Below are 15,671 nucleotides of genomic sequence, written 5' to 3'. Positions count from 1 at the left end.
ACCCTTTTTTCTGAAGAAGGGTCCAGACCCGGAACGTCAGCTTTCCTGCTCCTATGATGCTGCTTGGCCTGCTGTGTTCATCCAGCTCTGCACCTTGTTGTCTTGGATTCTCCAATATCTGCAGTTCCTACTATCTCTTCCTTCTGTTGACTGTGTCTACACTTCCCGCTGCCTTGGGAAAGCAACCAACACAATCAAAGACCACTCCCACCCTGGTTATACTCTTTTCTATCCTCTTTCATTGGGCAGAAGATACAAAAGTTTGAAAACACATGCCAACAGATTTAAGAACAGCTTCTTCCCTGCTGTTATCAGACTCATGAACGAATCTCTCATATTAGAGATGATCTTTATCTGCACCTTCTCTGTGGCTGTAACGCTATATTCTGTATTCTGTTCTATTACCCTGATGTACTTACGTAATGTATGATTTAGCTGGTTAGCGCACAAAAAAATGTGTATCTCAGTACATGTGACAATATTAAATCAAATCAAATCAAATCAAATCAAATCAAATCTTCTCACTAAGCACCGAGAGTCGTACTCTCACCATTTGATCAAGATGCAGCATGGTTCTCCTCCTTAGCCATCTTTTAAACTGACGTTACTTATCTGCATCATATAGTTTTTTAATCTTTCCAAAGTTTTATAGTTTTCTCAATATTGGAGCTAATTTGTTAAAGCAAACAAAGGGGTTCCTTAAGCAGTTCTACAGAAATAACAGTAGTTGAAAAATATGCTGCAGAGTCAAACAGCACAGAGACAAGCCCTTCGGCCCAAACTGGTCCATGCTAACCAAAGTGTCCATCCACGCTAACCCCATTTCCCTGCACTTAGCCCATATCCTTCAAAACTTTTCCTATCCATGTATTCATCGAAATGCATTTTTAAATGTTGTTAATGTACCTGCCTCAACCACTTCTGCTGGCAGCTCATTCCATATGCGTACCGTCCTCTGTTTTTTTAAAAAAAAAAGTTGTCTCTCAAGTTCCCATATATTCCTTCCCTATTGAGCTTAAACTGACGCCCCCTAGTCCTCGGTTTCCCCAGCTTTGGGATAAAAAAAAAATCTGAGTGCATTCATCCTATCCATGCCTCTCATGATCTATACACTTCTATAAGATCCCCCTCAGTCTCCTATGTCCTAAAGGAAAAAAATCCTAGCTTGTCCAACCTCTCCCTATAACTGAGTCCTGGCAACATCCTTGTAAATTTCTTCTGCACTCTTTCCAGTTTAATAGCATCCTTCCTATAGCAAGGTGACCAAAACTGAACACACTACTCCAAGTGCGGCCTCACCAACATCCTGTACAACTGCAACATAACTTCTCAACTTCTGTACTCAATACCCTGACTGATGAAGGCCAGCGTGCCAAAAGCCGCCTTCACTGCCCTGTCTACCTGTGACTCCACTTTGAGAGAACCGTGCACCTGAACTCCGAGGTCCTTCTGTTCCACCACGCTCCTTAAGGCCCTACCGTTCACCATGAAACTCCTACCTGGATTTGACTTTCCACCTCGCGCTTACCTATATTAAAACCCATTTGACAGTTGTCAACCCCCTTCCCCAGATGATCAAGATCCTGCTGCAATTTCTGATAATCTTCTTCACTGTCCATGATACTGTCTATTTTAGTGTCATCCATAAACTTACTAATCATGCCTTGTACATTCTCAGCCAAATCATTGATATAGATAACAAACAGCAATGGGCCTAGCACTGACCCCTGAGGCACACCACTAGTCACAGGCCTCCAGTCTGACAAGCATCCTTCCACTATTACCCCCTGCTTCCTGCCATCAAGCCAATTGTGTATCCAATTTGCCAGCTCTCCCTGGATTCCGTGTAATGTAACCTTCCAGAGCAGCCTACCATGTGGAACCTTATCAAAGGCCTTACTGAAATCCATGTAGACTACGTCTACTGCCCTGCCCTCATCAACCTTCCTGGTCACTTCATCAAAGAACTCTAACAAATTTGTGAGACATAATCTCCCACACTTGAAGCCATGCTGACTATTCCTAATCAAACCCTGTCGTTCGAAATGCATGTATATCTTATGCCTCAGAACCTTGTTAAGTAACTTACCTAATGACAGACGTTAAGCTTGCTGGTCTATAATTCCCAGGATTTTCTTTGCAGCCCTTCTGGAATAAGGGCACAACATTCGTTACCCTCCAGTCTACTGGGATCTCACCCATGGCTAACAATGATGCAAATATATCAGCCAGGGCGCCTTTAATTTCTTCTCTAGCCTCATGCAGGGTTCTTGGATATATCTGATCAGGACCAGGAGATTTATGCACCTTCGTACATTCTACTACTTCCAACACCTCCTGTACTGTGATATGGACTGTCCTCAAGATATTGCCACTAATTTCGCCAAGTTCCCAGGTCTTCATGTCTTTCTCCACGGTAAACACAGGAGAAATATTCAGTGAGAACCTTATCCATCTCCTGCAGTTCCACACACTCCTGTCCACTTTGGTCCATGAGGAGTCCTATTGTCTCTCTAGTTATTTGTTTTCTTTAATATACTTAAAGAATCTCTTTGGATTCACCATAATCTTCTCAGCCAAAGCTATCTCATGCCCCCCTTTCGCCCTCCTGATTTCTTCCTTCAGTAACTCCTGTATCCCCTCTATACCTCCAAGGTATATGTAAGGTTTAGGAAAAGAGGAACGGAAAAGGCTGTAGAGGGATACAAGTTAGCCAGGAAGGAGCTGAAGAAAGGGCTTAGGAGAGCTATAAGGGGGCATGAGAAAACCTTGAGGTTAGGATCAAGGAAAACTCCAAGGCTTTTTACACGTATGTGCAGAACAAGTGAATGACCAGAGAAAGGGTAGGGCCGATCAAGGATTGTAAAAGGAATTTGTGCACAGAGCCTAAAGAGAGAGGTTTTTAATGAATACTTTTTTTCAGTATTCACAACTGAGAGGGACCTAGTTGTAGAGGAGAACGTTGTGAAACAGGCAGGTAGGCTTGAGGAGGTTGATGTTAGTAAAGAAGATGTGCTAGGAATTCTGAGGAAGTTGAAGAGAGATAAGTCCCCTGGGCCTGATGGGATTTATCCAAGGATTCTATGGGAAGCGAGGGACGAGATCACAGGGCCTTTGGCAATGATCTTTTCGTCCTCACTGTCCACGGGTATAGTACCGGAAGATTGGAAAGAGGCAAATGTCATTCCCTTGTTCAAAAAAGGGAACAGGGATAACCCCAGAAATTACAGGCCAATTAGTTTTACGTCAGTGGTGAGCAAATTATTGGAAAGGGCTCCAAGAGACGGGATTTATGATCACTTGGAAAGGCACAGTTTGATTCGTGATAGTCAGCATGGATTTGTGAGGGGTAGATAATGCCTCACAAACCTTATTGAATTCCTTGAAGAGGTGACCAAACACATGGATGAAGGTGGAGCAGTGGATGTGGTATACATGGATTTAAGTAAGGCGTTTGATAAAGTTCCCCATGGTAGGCTCATGGAAGGTAAGGAGGCATGGGATAGGAGGGAAATGTGGCAGATTGGATTCCGAATCGGCTGACCTTTAGAAGACAAAGGGTGGTAGTGGACGGAAAATATTCAACATGGTGCTCAGTTACAAGTGGTTTACCACAAGGATCTATTCTGGGTCCTCTTCTATTGGTGATTTTTGTAAATGATTTGGATGAAGGAGTGGCAGGGTGGATTAGCAAGTTCACGGACGATATGAAGGTGGGTCACGTTGTGGACAGTGCGGAGGGCTGTTCTAGGTTACAAAGGGACATTGATAGAATGCAGAGCTGGGCTGAGAAGTGGCGGATGGAGTTTAAGCCTGAAAAGTGTGAGGTGATTCATTTTGGAAGGACAAATTTGAAAGCAGAATACAGGGTTAACGGAAAGATTCTTGGCAATGTGGAGGAGCAGAGGGATCTTGGGGTTCATGTTCACAGTTCCCTGAGAGCTGCCACCCAGGTGGATAGAGTTGTTAAGAAGGCGTATGGTGTGTAAGCTTTCATTAATAGAGGGATTGAGTTCAAGAGCCGTGAAGTTATGCTCCAGCTATACAAAAGCCTGGTTTGGCCACATCTGGAGTATTGTGTCCAGTTCTTCTGGTCACCTCCTTACAGGAAAAATGTGGAAGTGTTAGAAAAAGTGCAGAGGAGATTTACCAGGATGTTGCCTGGAATAGAGGGAAGGTCTTACAAGGAAAGGTTGAGAGAGCTAGGGCTTTTCTCTTTAGAATGACGAAGGATGAGAGATGACTTGATAGAGGTGTACAAAATGATCAGAGGTATAGATAGAGTGAACAGCCAGAGACTTTTTCCTTGGGTGGAGATAGCTTTTACGAGGGGTCATAGTTTTAAAGTGACTGGAGGTAGATATCGGGGAGACGTCGGAGGTAGGTTCTTTACTCGGAGAGTGGTAGGGGCGTGGAATGCATTGCCGGAGAGGGTAGTGGAGTCGGCCTCATTAGGGGCATTTAAGCGACTATTAGATAGGCATATGGATGATAGTATAAGGTAGCAGTGGAGGTTAGATAGACCTTAGGTTTAGGGTAAAAGTTTGGCACAACATCGTGGGCCGAAGGACCTGTACTTTGCTGTACTGTTCTATGTTCTAAGGATTCCCTTGATTTCAGCTGCCTGTACCTGAGCCATGCCGCCTCCTTTTTTCTGATCAGACCCTCAATATGTGTTGCCATCCAGCGTTCCCTATTCCTGCCAACCTTGCCCTTCACCCTCAAAGGAACATATAGACCTTGAACTCCAGCTATCACACTTTTAAAGGCCTCTCACTTGCCAGAAGTCCCTTTGCCTGTAAACAAACTATTCCAGTCAACCCCTGCAGGCTCCTGTCTAATTCTATCAAAATTCACCCTAATTTAGAACTTGAACCCGTGGGCCAGTTTTGTCCCTCAACTATTTTAAAGTTAAGCGAACTATGGGCACTGGTCACAAAGTGCTCCCCCATTCTCGCCTCAGCCACCTGTCATAGAGTCACAGAGTCATACAGCATGGAAATGGGCTCTTTTTGGCCCAACTTGTCCATGCTGACCAGATTTTCCGATCATCGCTGGTCACACCTCTACCAATGCCCTCTGTCTCCTACTGTCAAGCTGATTTTGTATCCAATTGGCTCCTGCCCTTTTTCCCAAAAGTAGGTCCAGTTTTGCCCCTTCCTGAGTAGGACCCTCTACATACTGCTTGAGGAAACTTTCCTGAACTTATTTAACAAATTCCAGCCCCTCTAAGCCCTTAACACTATGGCCGTCCCAGTCTATGTTAGGAAAATTAAAATCCTCCACTATGACAACTCTATTTCTCCTGCAAGTCTCTGCAATCTCCCTGCATATTTGTTCCTCTAATTCCTGTTGACTATTTGGAGGCCTATAGTACAACCCCAATAACGTCACCATTCCCTTCTTATTTCTTAGCTCCACTCATAAAGCCTCACTGGATGATCCGTCAGTTATTTCATCTCTGACTACTGCTGTGGGACTCCCCCAGTCAAAAATGTGAATCCCCCTCCACTCTTTCCTCCACCCTTGTCCCACTTAAGGCACCTGTACCCTGGCACATTAAACTGCCAGTCCTGTCCCTGCCTTACCCATGTTTCTGTAATGGCTATAACATCCCAGTCTCACATACCCATTCCCCACTGAGTTCATCAGCCTCACTTGTCAGCTCTCTTGCATTGAAATAGATACAATTTGATCCAAGAGACATTCCTTGTTCCCTGTCCTGTTCCAGCCTGACTGTCTCTTCAACTTGCTATTTCTGATTACTGTATCTCCTTCCAGCCTCGCACTAGCCTCCTGCTGTTGAGGATCCCATCCTCCTGTTAATCTAGTTTAAACCCTCCCTTGCAGCACTAGCAAATCTGCCCGCCAGGTTATTGATCCCCCTCCAGTTCAGGTGCAACCCCATCCCTCTTGTACAGGTCACCTTTGCCCCAGGAAAGATCCCAATGATCCAGGAATCTGAATCCCTGCACCACCCCCCACCCCATACCAATTCTTCAGCCACCCCTTCATCTACCACACCCTCCTGTTCCTACCCTCACTAGCACGTGGAAGTAATCCAGAGATTACCACCGTCGAGGTCCAGGTTTTTAACTTTTTTCCTAGCTCTCTATAATCACTCCGCAGGACCTCATCCCTATTTCTACTTGTGTCATTTGTGCCAATGTGCATAATGACTTTTGGCTGCTCACCCTCCCCCTGGAGAATATTCTGCAGCCTCTCTGAGACATCCTGGACCCTGGCACCCAGGAAGCAACGCACCATCCTGGATTTCCATTGGCAGCCACAGAATCTCCTGTCTGTCACCCTAACTATCAGTCTCCTATCACTAAAGTCCTGCGTACCTTTACTCCTCCCTACTGCAGTGATCGTTTTGCATGAAATGATTTTTATTAATTACCTATATCACTTGCCCTTTTAATACTTGCATTGTTCTGCATGATTCTTCCAGTCTTGTAAAACAGATTTAGCTGTTATGAATATATCTGGTTTAATTTACAGCAGACTTGGCATTTTCTGATATTCCAGTTTCAAGGAATACCTTGTTTGTGCTCGGTGAGGACTTTGCTGTTTTGAACTATGGCAGGTTGAATTGTTTGAAAGAGGATTATGCATTTACAACAAGTTCCTGTTCTCTTTTGGAGCTCATGCACTGGCAGGTTGTGTTTTTGCATCCAGGATCAGAATTCCCTGAATATTATAATTTATAATGCTGAATCCAAATTTTCTAACAAAAACACTAGCGTTTAAAAGAAGTTTGTGTATACAGTTAAATACTGGTTTAATCAATTGCTTTGTATTCATTTTATTCTTTTTTTTCCTGCTCCATGTAATCAGGACAGGAACTCAAATTGGAATTCAATCAATCCCTGACTAAAGAATGAATCATAATTCTTTCTAATTTGATGTGAGTTTGATTATACACAGATATGCATCAGAACTTCAAGTTTAGGAAATGCTTTTTAATGTTGTGATTATTTTTCTTGTCGATTTAATTGAACCAGTGCCAGTGCATTTGAAAATATGCCTTTCTGTTTTGCAGTTTAGGCACATCTTCAAGGCTGCAGCTTTAGATGTGCATCTAGGTCACAAGAATTATTGATCATAATTACACAGAACAACTCCCATCGGATCATTTTCACAGGCTGGATTGAATCCAAGTTACTGCAGTTCTGAGTTAATGCAGATATAAATCCTCACTCTCCTCAAGATGGTTATTTTAGGGTAGTGGAAGAAATCAGTCATTGTACATCTTACATTTCCATTAATGAAGACTGCATCAGGAATTTAACAATGAACACTTTATTGATATATTATGATTTATAGGACATCTCTTACTCGGTTGTTTAATAATGCGTTCTAATGGCATCTGCAGTGTTATAAAAGTGATTGACACCCAAAAAGAAGCTTTCACATCAAGATTTTATTCATCAAGCACAAACTGATCAACTTATTATTGCCTTGACTTTTAATATTTAAACAGTTATGAATTTCATCCTGGAACACCAGGAAGACAGCTGGTGCTAGAATAGAAAGACAAAAAATATTTCAAGTAATGCCTTTCAACAACACTGAGCTCCCTCTCAAACCATTGTCGTTTCATTCAAACCAAGCAGGGTTATCCTAAATTATTCAGTGTTTCTTGGTTCATATGACTGTAAGAATCATTTTATTGTTTATTATTTGGGCTGGAGACTGCAAACAAAATACTTGGATACAAATGTGACAATTTTTGATAATTGTTTACGTACCATTTGCTCTCATCACTTGCTGTGTCCTTAATGAGCATTAGGGTGAGCAAGTATCTCTTTTAATGTGTTCATAGGAAATGGTGCATTTATTTATTTCATTCTCTAAGCACAAGTGAAGTGCAGAGAAAGCACAACTGAGAAAAATCAGCTCATTTAGGTATTTAGCAAGATCAACAGCACACTCAATATGTTCATCCAGTTGTAGAGAGCATGTAAGCATGAGGAAAGCAGAGAATAGACTTATCTTCTGACGGTCCTTTTAACTATTCTGAATGATGTGTGGGAATGAAGATGTGTCTTCAATGGATTCTAAGGTGTACTGATGACTAACCAAAGCTTCCTATAGGCAAAAGGGGCAATCTCACACGAGACCCTTGCCATTTCAACAAAGTTCAGCAGTTGAAAAGTCTGTGGAAGAGGGAATACTGAGCACTTTTCCAGTTGGCTAGATATGTAATAGTGTTTTCATGTACGTGTGTCTTCAGGCTGAACAACATAGTATCAAGATAAGCAATGAGGATAATGCCAATTATTTATCTCCATTCTGGTAGTATCTACAAATTACTTTGATATATTTAAGGATGACTGCTACTTGTCTAATAGGGAGAAATGGCTGTCTAAAATTAAATCTGTCCCTCGGATGCCTGGAAAATTCAGTGAAATATGCTGTTGACCTGCAGTTTAGTATGTAACCCGCTGCAATGTTAGCAGGAAAGATGAATGTGGGCTACTCTTTAGAAGTATTACAAACCAATTTGAAAAGCCTAACAGCAGCTGAAGAAGATTGTTCTCTAATCTTTATATACAGATAGGAATTAATACACAAATAAAATGCTATTTCTCCATTTTCCTAGCCTATGTAATTAAAATAATGCATTCACACAGACACCGTCTAATTCTTTCAGCATTTTAAATGCATCACTTGAATCATTTACCCCTAAAGCTACACTCTTCTAAAGTAAAAAGATCCAACTGTCACCTTTATTCTGATAACTGAAGGTTTTAAAATGCAATATTAATTTCATGGCTCTTCTGTGATTCTTTTCCAGGGCTTTGATATTTTGTGTTAATCTCCTCACCATACAAAGAGACCAGTGTTGAACATAGTATTCTAGATGAGGTTTAATCAAGGTCATGAATGAGAGCATTATGGTGATTTCTGTCTTGTCTTGGATTGTGGTAGCCATAATGCTTGATTCACTTCCACTCTTTTTTTCTCTACCCATGTAGTTAGCCTGATAACTCATTCACATTCATAATACAACTAGCTGCCAGAACTATAGTTTTATGATGTGTTCAAAAGATCTGCTCCAATGCATTTTTGTTTCTGAATTTGTTTCATTGTGGAATTGGGATCTCACAGGCACTAACCCTGTATTCTCCAGTCTCTTTCAACAACTGTGGTTTAACTCCGGCCCATTTTGGAAACCTTTCCTGCATTTCCAATTGCATTAGTTGTCACTTTGAGGTATGCCAAGTTTGTGAACTGCACTATATATATGTGTAGATTGTTCATAAATTTACATGCATTTTTTTTTTTTGCTGATCACCACCCTATCATATGAATGGCCAGGGGTTAGTAATGACCCGTGATGAATCAGGGTGCTAGATGACTGTCTTTAGAAATGGAATTAACCAGTTTATTAAGTTACTGAAGATATTGAAGCATTATAAAAGATTCCTTAGCAGTTGATTTTGAGTTGTTAGTGATTAAATTTGAAAAGCCCCATTTCAAATAAACTACTGATAGAACATATGAATCTACTCTTTTTATCAGCCATGTGATAAGCCAGTGTTCTGTGGAGGGGAGAAGCACCAGCTGGTGTGTATCTTAAGTTTATTCTCTGTTATAAAACTAATAATCTGCATTTCTTTCACAGTTCTTATTTCATTAACAAATACATGGGCATGAGAAATGAAACCTTCATGAAGCTAGCAGCAGTTGGAACCTGGTTGGGAGATTTTGTCACTGCCTGGATGGTGAGAATAGTCTTTTATTTTCTGATTGATGTTTAACTAAAGGTGCAACATTTTATGGCTTTAATTCTTCTGTTAGATTGTAGCATTCTTTTTAAAAATGAGCTGACATATTAAAAAGAATTGTGGTTCTAAATTCAAACTTTCCAGGCAATTCCTGCAAATGTTAGCACACCAAGGCCTCCATGAAGTCCTGACATATGGCTTGGGGGTCATCTGTTGATTTCTGACAAACAGGAAACCACAAGATCTGGGTCATTATCTGAAGATAAAAATATTCAGAATATTGAGCACTGTTTTTCACTTAAATAAAAAATGAAAGAACTGCAGATGCTGTTAACCAGGAAACAAAACAGAAATTGCTGGAAAAGCTGAGCAGGTTTGGCAGCATCTGTGAAGGAAAAAACAGAGTTAATGTTTTGGGTCCAGTCACCCTTCCTCAGAGTTCTGAGTTCTGCAGAGAACACATCATATCCATTAAATCAATCCAACCCACCTCACTTCAACATTACTAAACCATCCTGGCCTCTGTGCTTGCCACTCACTCAGTTGGGGCACCTCAACACCTGTCCTGCTGTTGCATCCCCACATGCTGTTCTTGCATGGACTTCCTTTGCCTCATTGCAGGAAAAATTGCCTCAAGCCCTGCACAGTGCCATGACACAACGTTTGGTGGAATTGTGGATAGTGATGAGGACCAGCAAAGCTTACAGCAGGATATAGATCGGTTGGTGACTTAGGCAGAGAGATGGCAGATGGAGTTTAATCTGGAAAAATGAGGTAATGCATTTTGGAAAGTCTAATCCAGATGGAAAATACACAGTAAATGGCAGAACCCGTAAGAGTAGATAGGCAGAGGGATCTGGGTGTACAGGTACGCACGTCACTGAAAGTGGCAACGCAGGTGGAGAATGTAGTCAACAAGGCATTTGGCATGCCTTCATCGGCCGGGGCATTGAGTTTAAAAATTGGCAGGTAATGTTGCAGCTTTATAGAACCTTAGGCCGCATTTGGAATATTGTGTTCAATTCTGGTTGCCACACTACCAGAAGGATGTGGTAGCTTTGGAGAGGGTACAGAAAACATTTACCAGGATGTTGCCTGGTATGGAGGGCATTAGCTATGAGGAGAGGTTGGAGAAACATGGGCTGTTCTTACTGGAACGACGGAGATTGAGGGGGGAACCTGATAGAGGTCTACAAGATTATGAAGGGCATGGACAGACTGGACAGTCAGAAGCTTTTTCCCAGGGTGGAAGAGTCAGTTACTAGGGGCCCTGGTGCGAGGGACAAGGTTTAAAGGTGATGCATGAGGCAAGTTTTTTTACACAGAGGGTGGTGGGTGCCTGGAACTCGCTGCCGGAGGAGGTAGTGGAAGCAGATACTAAGGTGACTTTTTAAAGGGCGGCTTGACAAATATATGAACAGGATGGGAATAGAGGGATACGGTCCCTGGAAGGACAGGTGGTTTTAGTTGTGATGGGCAGAATGTCGGTGCAGGCTTGGAGGGCAGAAGGGCCTGTTCCTGTGCTGTAATTTTCTTTGTTCTTTGTGCTTTGTGCTTTGTGCTGTGTTCTTTGTTCATTGTTCTTTGTTCTTTGACTGTGAGGCCTGTGACTACTCGAGTGACCATGGCTAACCCCTGGGACTGGAATTTAACAAGCCCTTGATTGACTGTGATGGTACCATATAGTCGCCAATCCCAACTAAGGTCTGGTCCTCCTAAACGTTGAGATATGGCTATTTATCTGAAGCAAATACAGTACCATGACTCTAAGCTGCTGGGACGTGGTGTGGTTGTGACATTGACATAGCATAGTACCAAAAAGCAACATGTCCCTCTCCTTTGATTATTCATTGCTGACAATCATGACAAGCTTTGTATCTGAACACTATGAGCCTTTTAAGTTCTGACTGAGACAGCAAATAAGTGCAAAAAGATAAGACAAGGCATGACACATATGTTGTGAGCATCCATGGAGATGCAAAATCATTGAGTACTGAAGTAAACAAGGAGCCCTGAGCAGTCCAATCCATGAGATTGGTGCTTGTTTCTGTACGCAAAGTAGGCTAGCAGCAGCATTATAATGTAGATGTTAGTGCGCTCTGAAGCGTAGTATTGAATTGGAGTACTGTATTCTAAGTGAGTTGGAGTTGTGCCGTGAAATGTAATGAGGCTGGTTTGTGTCCAATGCCAATTTCCGTGAATGCTCCGGGGGAGATAGGACATTTTAGTGCAGTTGTTTGCTAACTGGTATGTTGGGGTCTACTGGCAAAAACCCTGAGCCAGAGGAACAAGTGATGAACTGGAGCTGCGAAGTACCCCACTCTGACTTTCATCTCTGGAACTGGCGCTGTCTAGTTTCTCCCTAGTGCGTGGGACAATAGAAAAATCCATATCAGTGAGGTGAGATAGGTCCTGATAACACGCAAGTTTCTTGCAGCAGACTGGTGAGATTCTGATCTCACCGTCCAAATGTCGGTTGCAGAATTGGACTTGTTTTTTAGACTCAAAAATCTAATTTTTCTGGCCTCGCCATATTTTCTCTGCAGACTTGCTCTTGCTCACAGCATTCAGCAGCTGGGAAAATTCATCCCTACATCGTGGCTGCACCCCACTTACTACATATTTTATTTAAAGTTGAACTCATTTTTCCATTTTTGCAATAGGTTCCACAGACCTCCTGAATATTTGCTGTATTTTTTTGTTATTCCACAAATTAGGTTGAGGTTTAATACTTTCTCCATACCTTTCTGAATGGCCCAGTATTCAAGAGATTAATCCTCTCCAATGACCCACCAAACTGCATATGGTTAACATTCAAATAAATTGTTTTTGCCAACAAGCAATTTCTCTGAATAATTAGGGGTTGGACTAAACAAAAAAATTATTACGTTTGACATTTAACACTGAAATAAAAACAGAAACGGGGAGGCAACAGCTTAGTGGCATTATGGCTGGACTGTTAATCCACAGACCCAGGTAATGTTCTGGGGATCAAGGTTTGAATCCTGCCACAGCAGATGGTGGAATTTGAATTCACTAAAAATCTGGAATTAATAATATTGACCATGAATCCATTGTGGATTGTTATTAAAATCCATCTGTTTCATTAATGTCTTATGGAAAGAAACTGCCATCCTTACCTGCTCTGGCCTACATGTGGCTGCAGACTCAAAGCAATATGGTTGACTCTTAACTGTCCTCTGGGCAATAAATGCTGGCCTAACCAGTAATGCTGCCTTTACATGAATAAATTTGGGAAAAACTAGAACCATCTGATGGGTAAGGAAGCATCTGTAAAGCGAGAAACTGAGTTTACACTTCAAGATGATGACCTTTCATTTAACACTTAATATGCTGCCTCTTATCTGGATCTAAAGAATACACCACTGCTAAAGAACAGGAAATCCAAATTGAAAATGATTCATAATTTCAGATAGCAATCTTTGTAAATTGGGTCAGAAAATAACTATGCCTCAGTTTCCACCAGTTGGTTCTGCTTCACAACAGTTGTAGACCCAATTTGTGTGTTCGCTAGGTAAAGGTAAAGTCACCAAAGTCCCACAGGACCATAGTGCTGCTCTCTCATTAGAGGTGCGTGGCTGGTGGTGAGGTTAATCTGGAGGTTACCATGGCTCAGTCAAGGAATGAGGTTGAGAAGATGGGACCTTCATGGTCCTCAGCTGGTTCTGTCTAAAGTTCACTGGTAGCCAAGCTTTTATATAAAAAATGTGCTGGAGAAACTCAGTAGGTCAGTCAGCATCTGTGGAGAGAAACAGAGTTAACATTCCGAGTCCAGTGTGACTCTTCTTCAGAACCCTTTCCTGTTGATGCTTGAACTGTGTAAATGGTGGATTTGTGATCAAAGATGAAGAATGCAGGGATGATGGGATGCCAGAAATTAGGATCAGCCTTTGAGCATACTGCTAAGATCCAATTTCTAAATCAGTAATGACCATAAGATATAGAAGCAGAATTAGTCCACTGGCCCATTGAGTCTACTGCACTATTTGATCATAGCTGATATGTTTCTCAAACCCATTCTCATGCCTTCTCATGTAATCCTTGATCTCCTTACGAATTAAGAACCTATCTATCTCTGTCTTAAATACACTCAATGACTTGGCCTCCACAGCTTTCTGTGACAATGAGTTCCACAGATTCACCTCCCTCTGGCTGAAGAAATTCCACTTCACATCCATTCTAAAGTGTCGTCCCTTCACTTTGAGGCTGTGCCCTTGGGTCCTAGTCTCTCCTACTAGTGGAAACATCTCCATGTCAACTCTATCCAGGGCCTCTCCGTATTCTGGAAGTTTCAATCTAATCCCCCTTCATCCTTCTAAACTGTATTGAGTACAGACCCAGAGTCCTCAATTGCACCTCACATGACAAGCCCTTCATCCCAGGGATCATTCTTGTAAACTTCATCTCGTCCCCCTCCAGCAGCATATCCTTCTCTAGGTATGGGGTCCAAAACTTCCCACAATATCTAAATGTGGTCTGACCAGAGTGTTACGAAGTTGGGTAGAATAATTGTGAGGTGGAAGGCAGGAAGCTAAAATCTGTGGTTCCTTTTGAGAAATTTGTGCTTTGTCTGTACTTAGCAGACAGCTGAAGGTGCCAGTACAGAGAGCCTCAAAAAGAGAAACAAGTACATCAAAACAAGCCTTACAGGTGGCAGGCAAAACAGCAAGCTTGTTTTGATGTTGTGATGAGTTTGAATTCAGCTTATTAATTTAAATGAAGCACCTAGAAACAAAACAAAAACCAAAAGAACTGCAGATGCTGTAAATCAGGAACAAAAACAAAGTTGCTGGAAAAGCTCAGCAGGTCTGGCAGCATCTGTGGAGGAGAAAACCGAGTTAACCTTTCGGGTCCGGTGACCCTTCCTCAGAACTGAAAACAGAACCTGAAAGGTTAACTCTGTTTTCTCCTCCACAGATGCTGCCAGACCTGCTGAGCTTTTCCAGCAACTTTGTTTTTGCACCTAGAAACAAAAAGCCAATTGAATTTGAATCTGATGGGGTTGACAACCTGAAACCAGTCATATTATAAGAATTTGATTATGTCATTATGGGTATATAAGACAAGGGCATTTGGAAAACTGGGGAGAACCAACTGCCATCCAAAAGAGAGAGACAACTGCCACATTGCCAGAGTTAGCACCATTCAGCTCTCCGAGAAAGCCCATCTAATTAAACAAAGGTACCACAGTCTTTTAGCTCAAAGTCCTCATTGAAGAAATTATAGAGATAAAACATCCCTGACAGCAGAATTAATGGAAGAAAAGTGTTTGTGAAGACAGCGGAGACGACAGAATATTCCAGAAGACAGTTTGTGCGAACTAGGAGAGATTTAAGTTATAATATATTGCTGTTTATTAATTGGGTTTATATTAGTGGGACTTGTTTTTATTTAAACAGCATTCCAATAGAATTTAGACTATTTAGGGAATAGTTAGTAGTCCGGGGGAATTGTCAGTTTGTTAGTAATTTTGTTAATTTGTTCATTGTTGGGTTAAATAAATTGTTTCTTGTTACTTGTAAAGTGGAGATCTTAGATTTTCTTCCTTTTAACCACTCTATTAACAGATTGTGAGGGGAAAGACAAGCTTCTCTGGGTGTTTAGGGGGTAATTATTAGAGGGGAACACCTACTCCTGTCATAACAGATCGGGGCTTGTGATTTAGTTTTATTATCAGAGGCATTCGGCCATTCCCTGTTGTACCAAGAGCCGAATACAGCTTCAATGATACATCCCTGCTCTTGTATTCTAGTCTTTTCAAAATGAATGCTAACATTGCGTTTGCCTTCCTAACTGCCAACTGAACCTGCATCTTAACCTTAAGAGAACCCTGAACTAGGACTCCCAAGCCCCTTTGTGTTTCAGATTTCCAAAGCCTTTCCCCATTTAGAAAACAGTCTACATCTCTATTCT

The 15,671-nt window shown here is 41.8% G+C and overlaps 1 protein-coding gene across 2 annotated transcripts in view; it reads left to right on the top strand.

Annotated features, from left to right (window-relative positions):
- Nucleotides 1–9,719, top strand: part of LOC109919599 (transmembrane protein 117-like) — a 119,157-nt gene extending 109,438 nt beyond the window's left edge. For both annotated transcript variants that reach the window (XM_048607428.1, XM_048607427.1), the window contains one exon: nt 9,635–9,719. In XM_048607428.1, coding sequence (XP_048463385.1) covers nt 9,635–9,666 — 32 coding nt within the window. In that variant the 3' untranslated portion in view covers nt 9,667–9,719. The remainder of the gene's footprint in view (nt 1–9,634) is intronic.
- Nucleotides 9,720–15,671: the final 5,952 nt, after the last annotated feature.

The sequence above is a fragment of the Rhincodon typus genome, chromosome 18, assembly GCF_021869965.1.
Source record: "Rhincodon typus isolate 14 chromosome 18, sRhiTyp1.1, whole genome shotgun sequence".
NCBI lineage: Eukaryota > Metazoa > Chordata > Chondrichthyes > Orectolobiformes > Rhincodontidae > Rhincodon > Rhincodon typus.
Note: the sequence above shows the minus strand (reverse complement) of the source record. Positions and strands in the feature narration are given on the sequence as shown.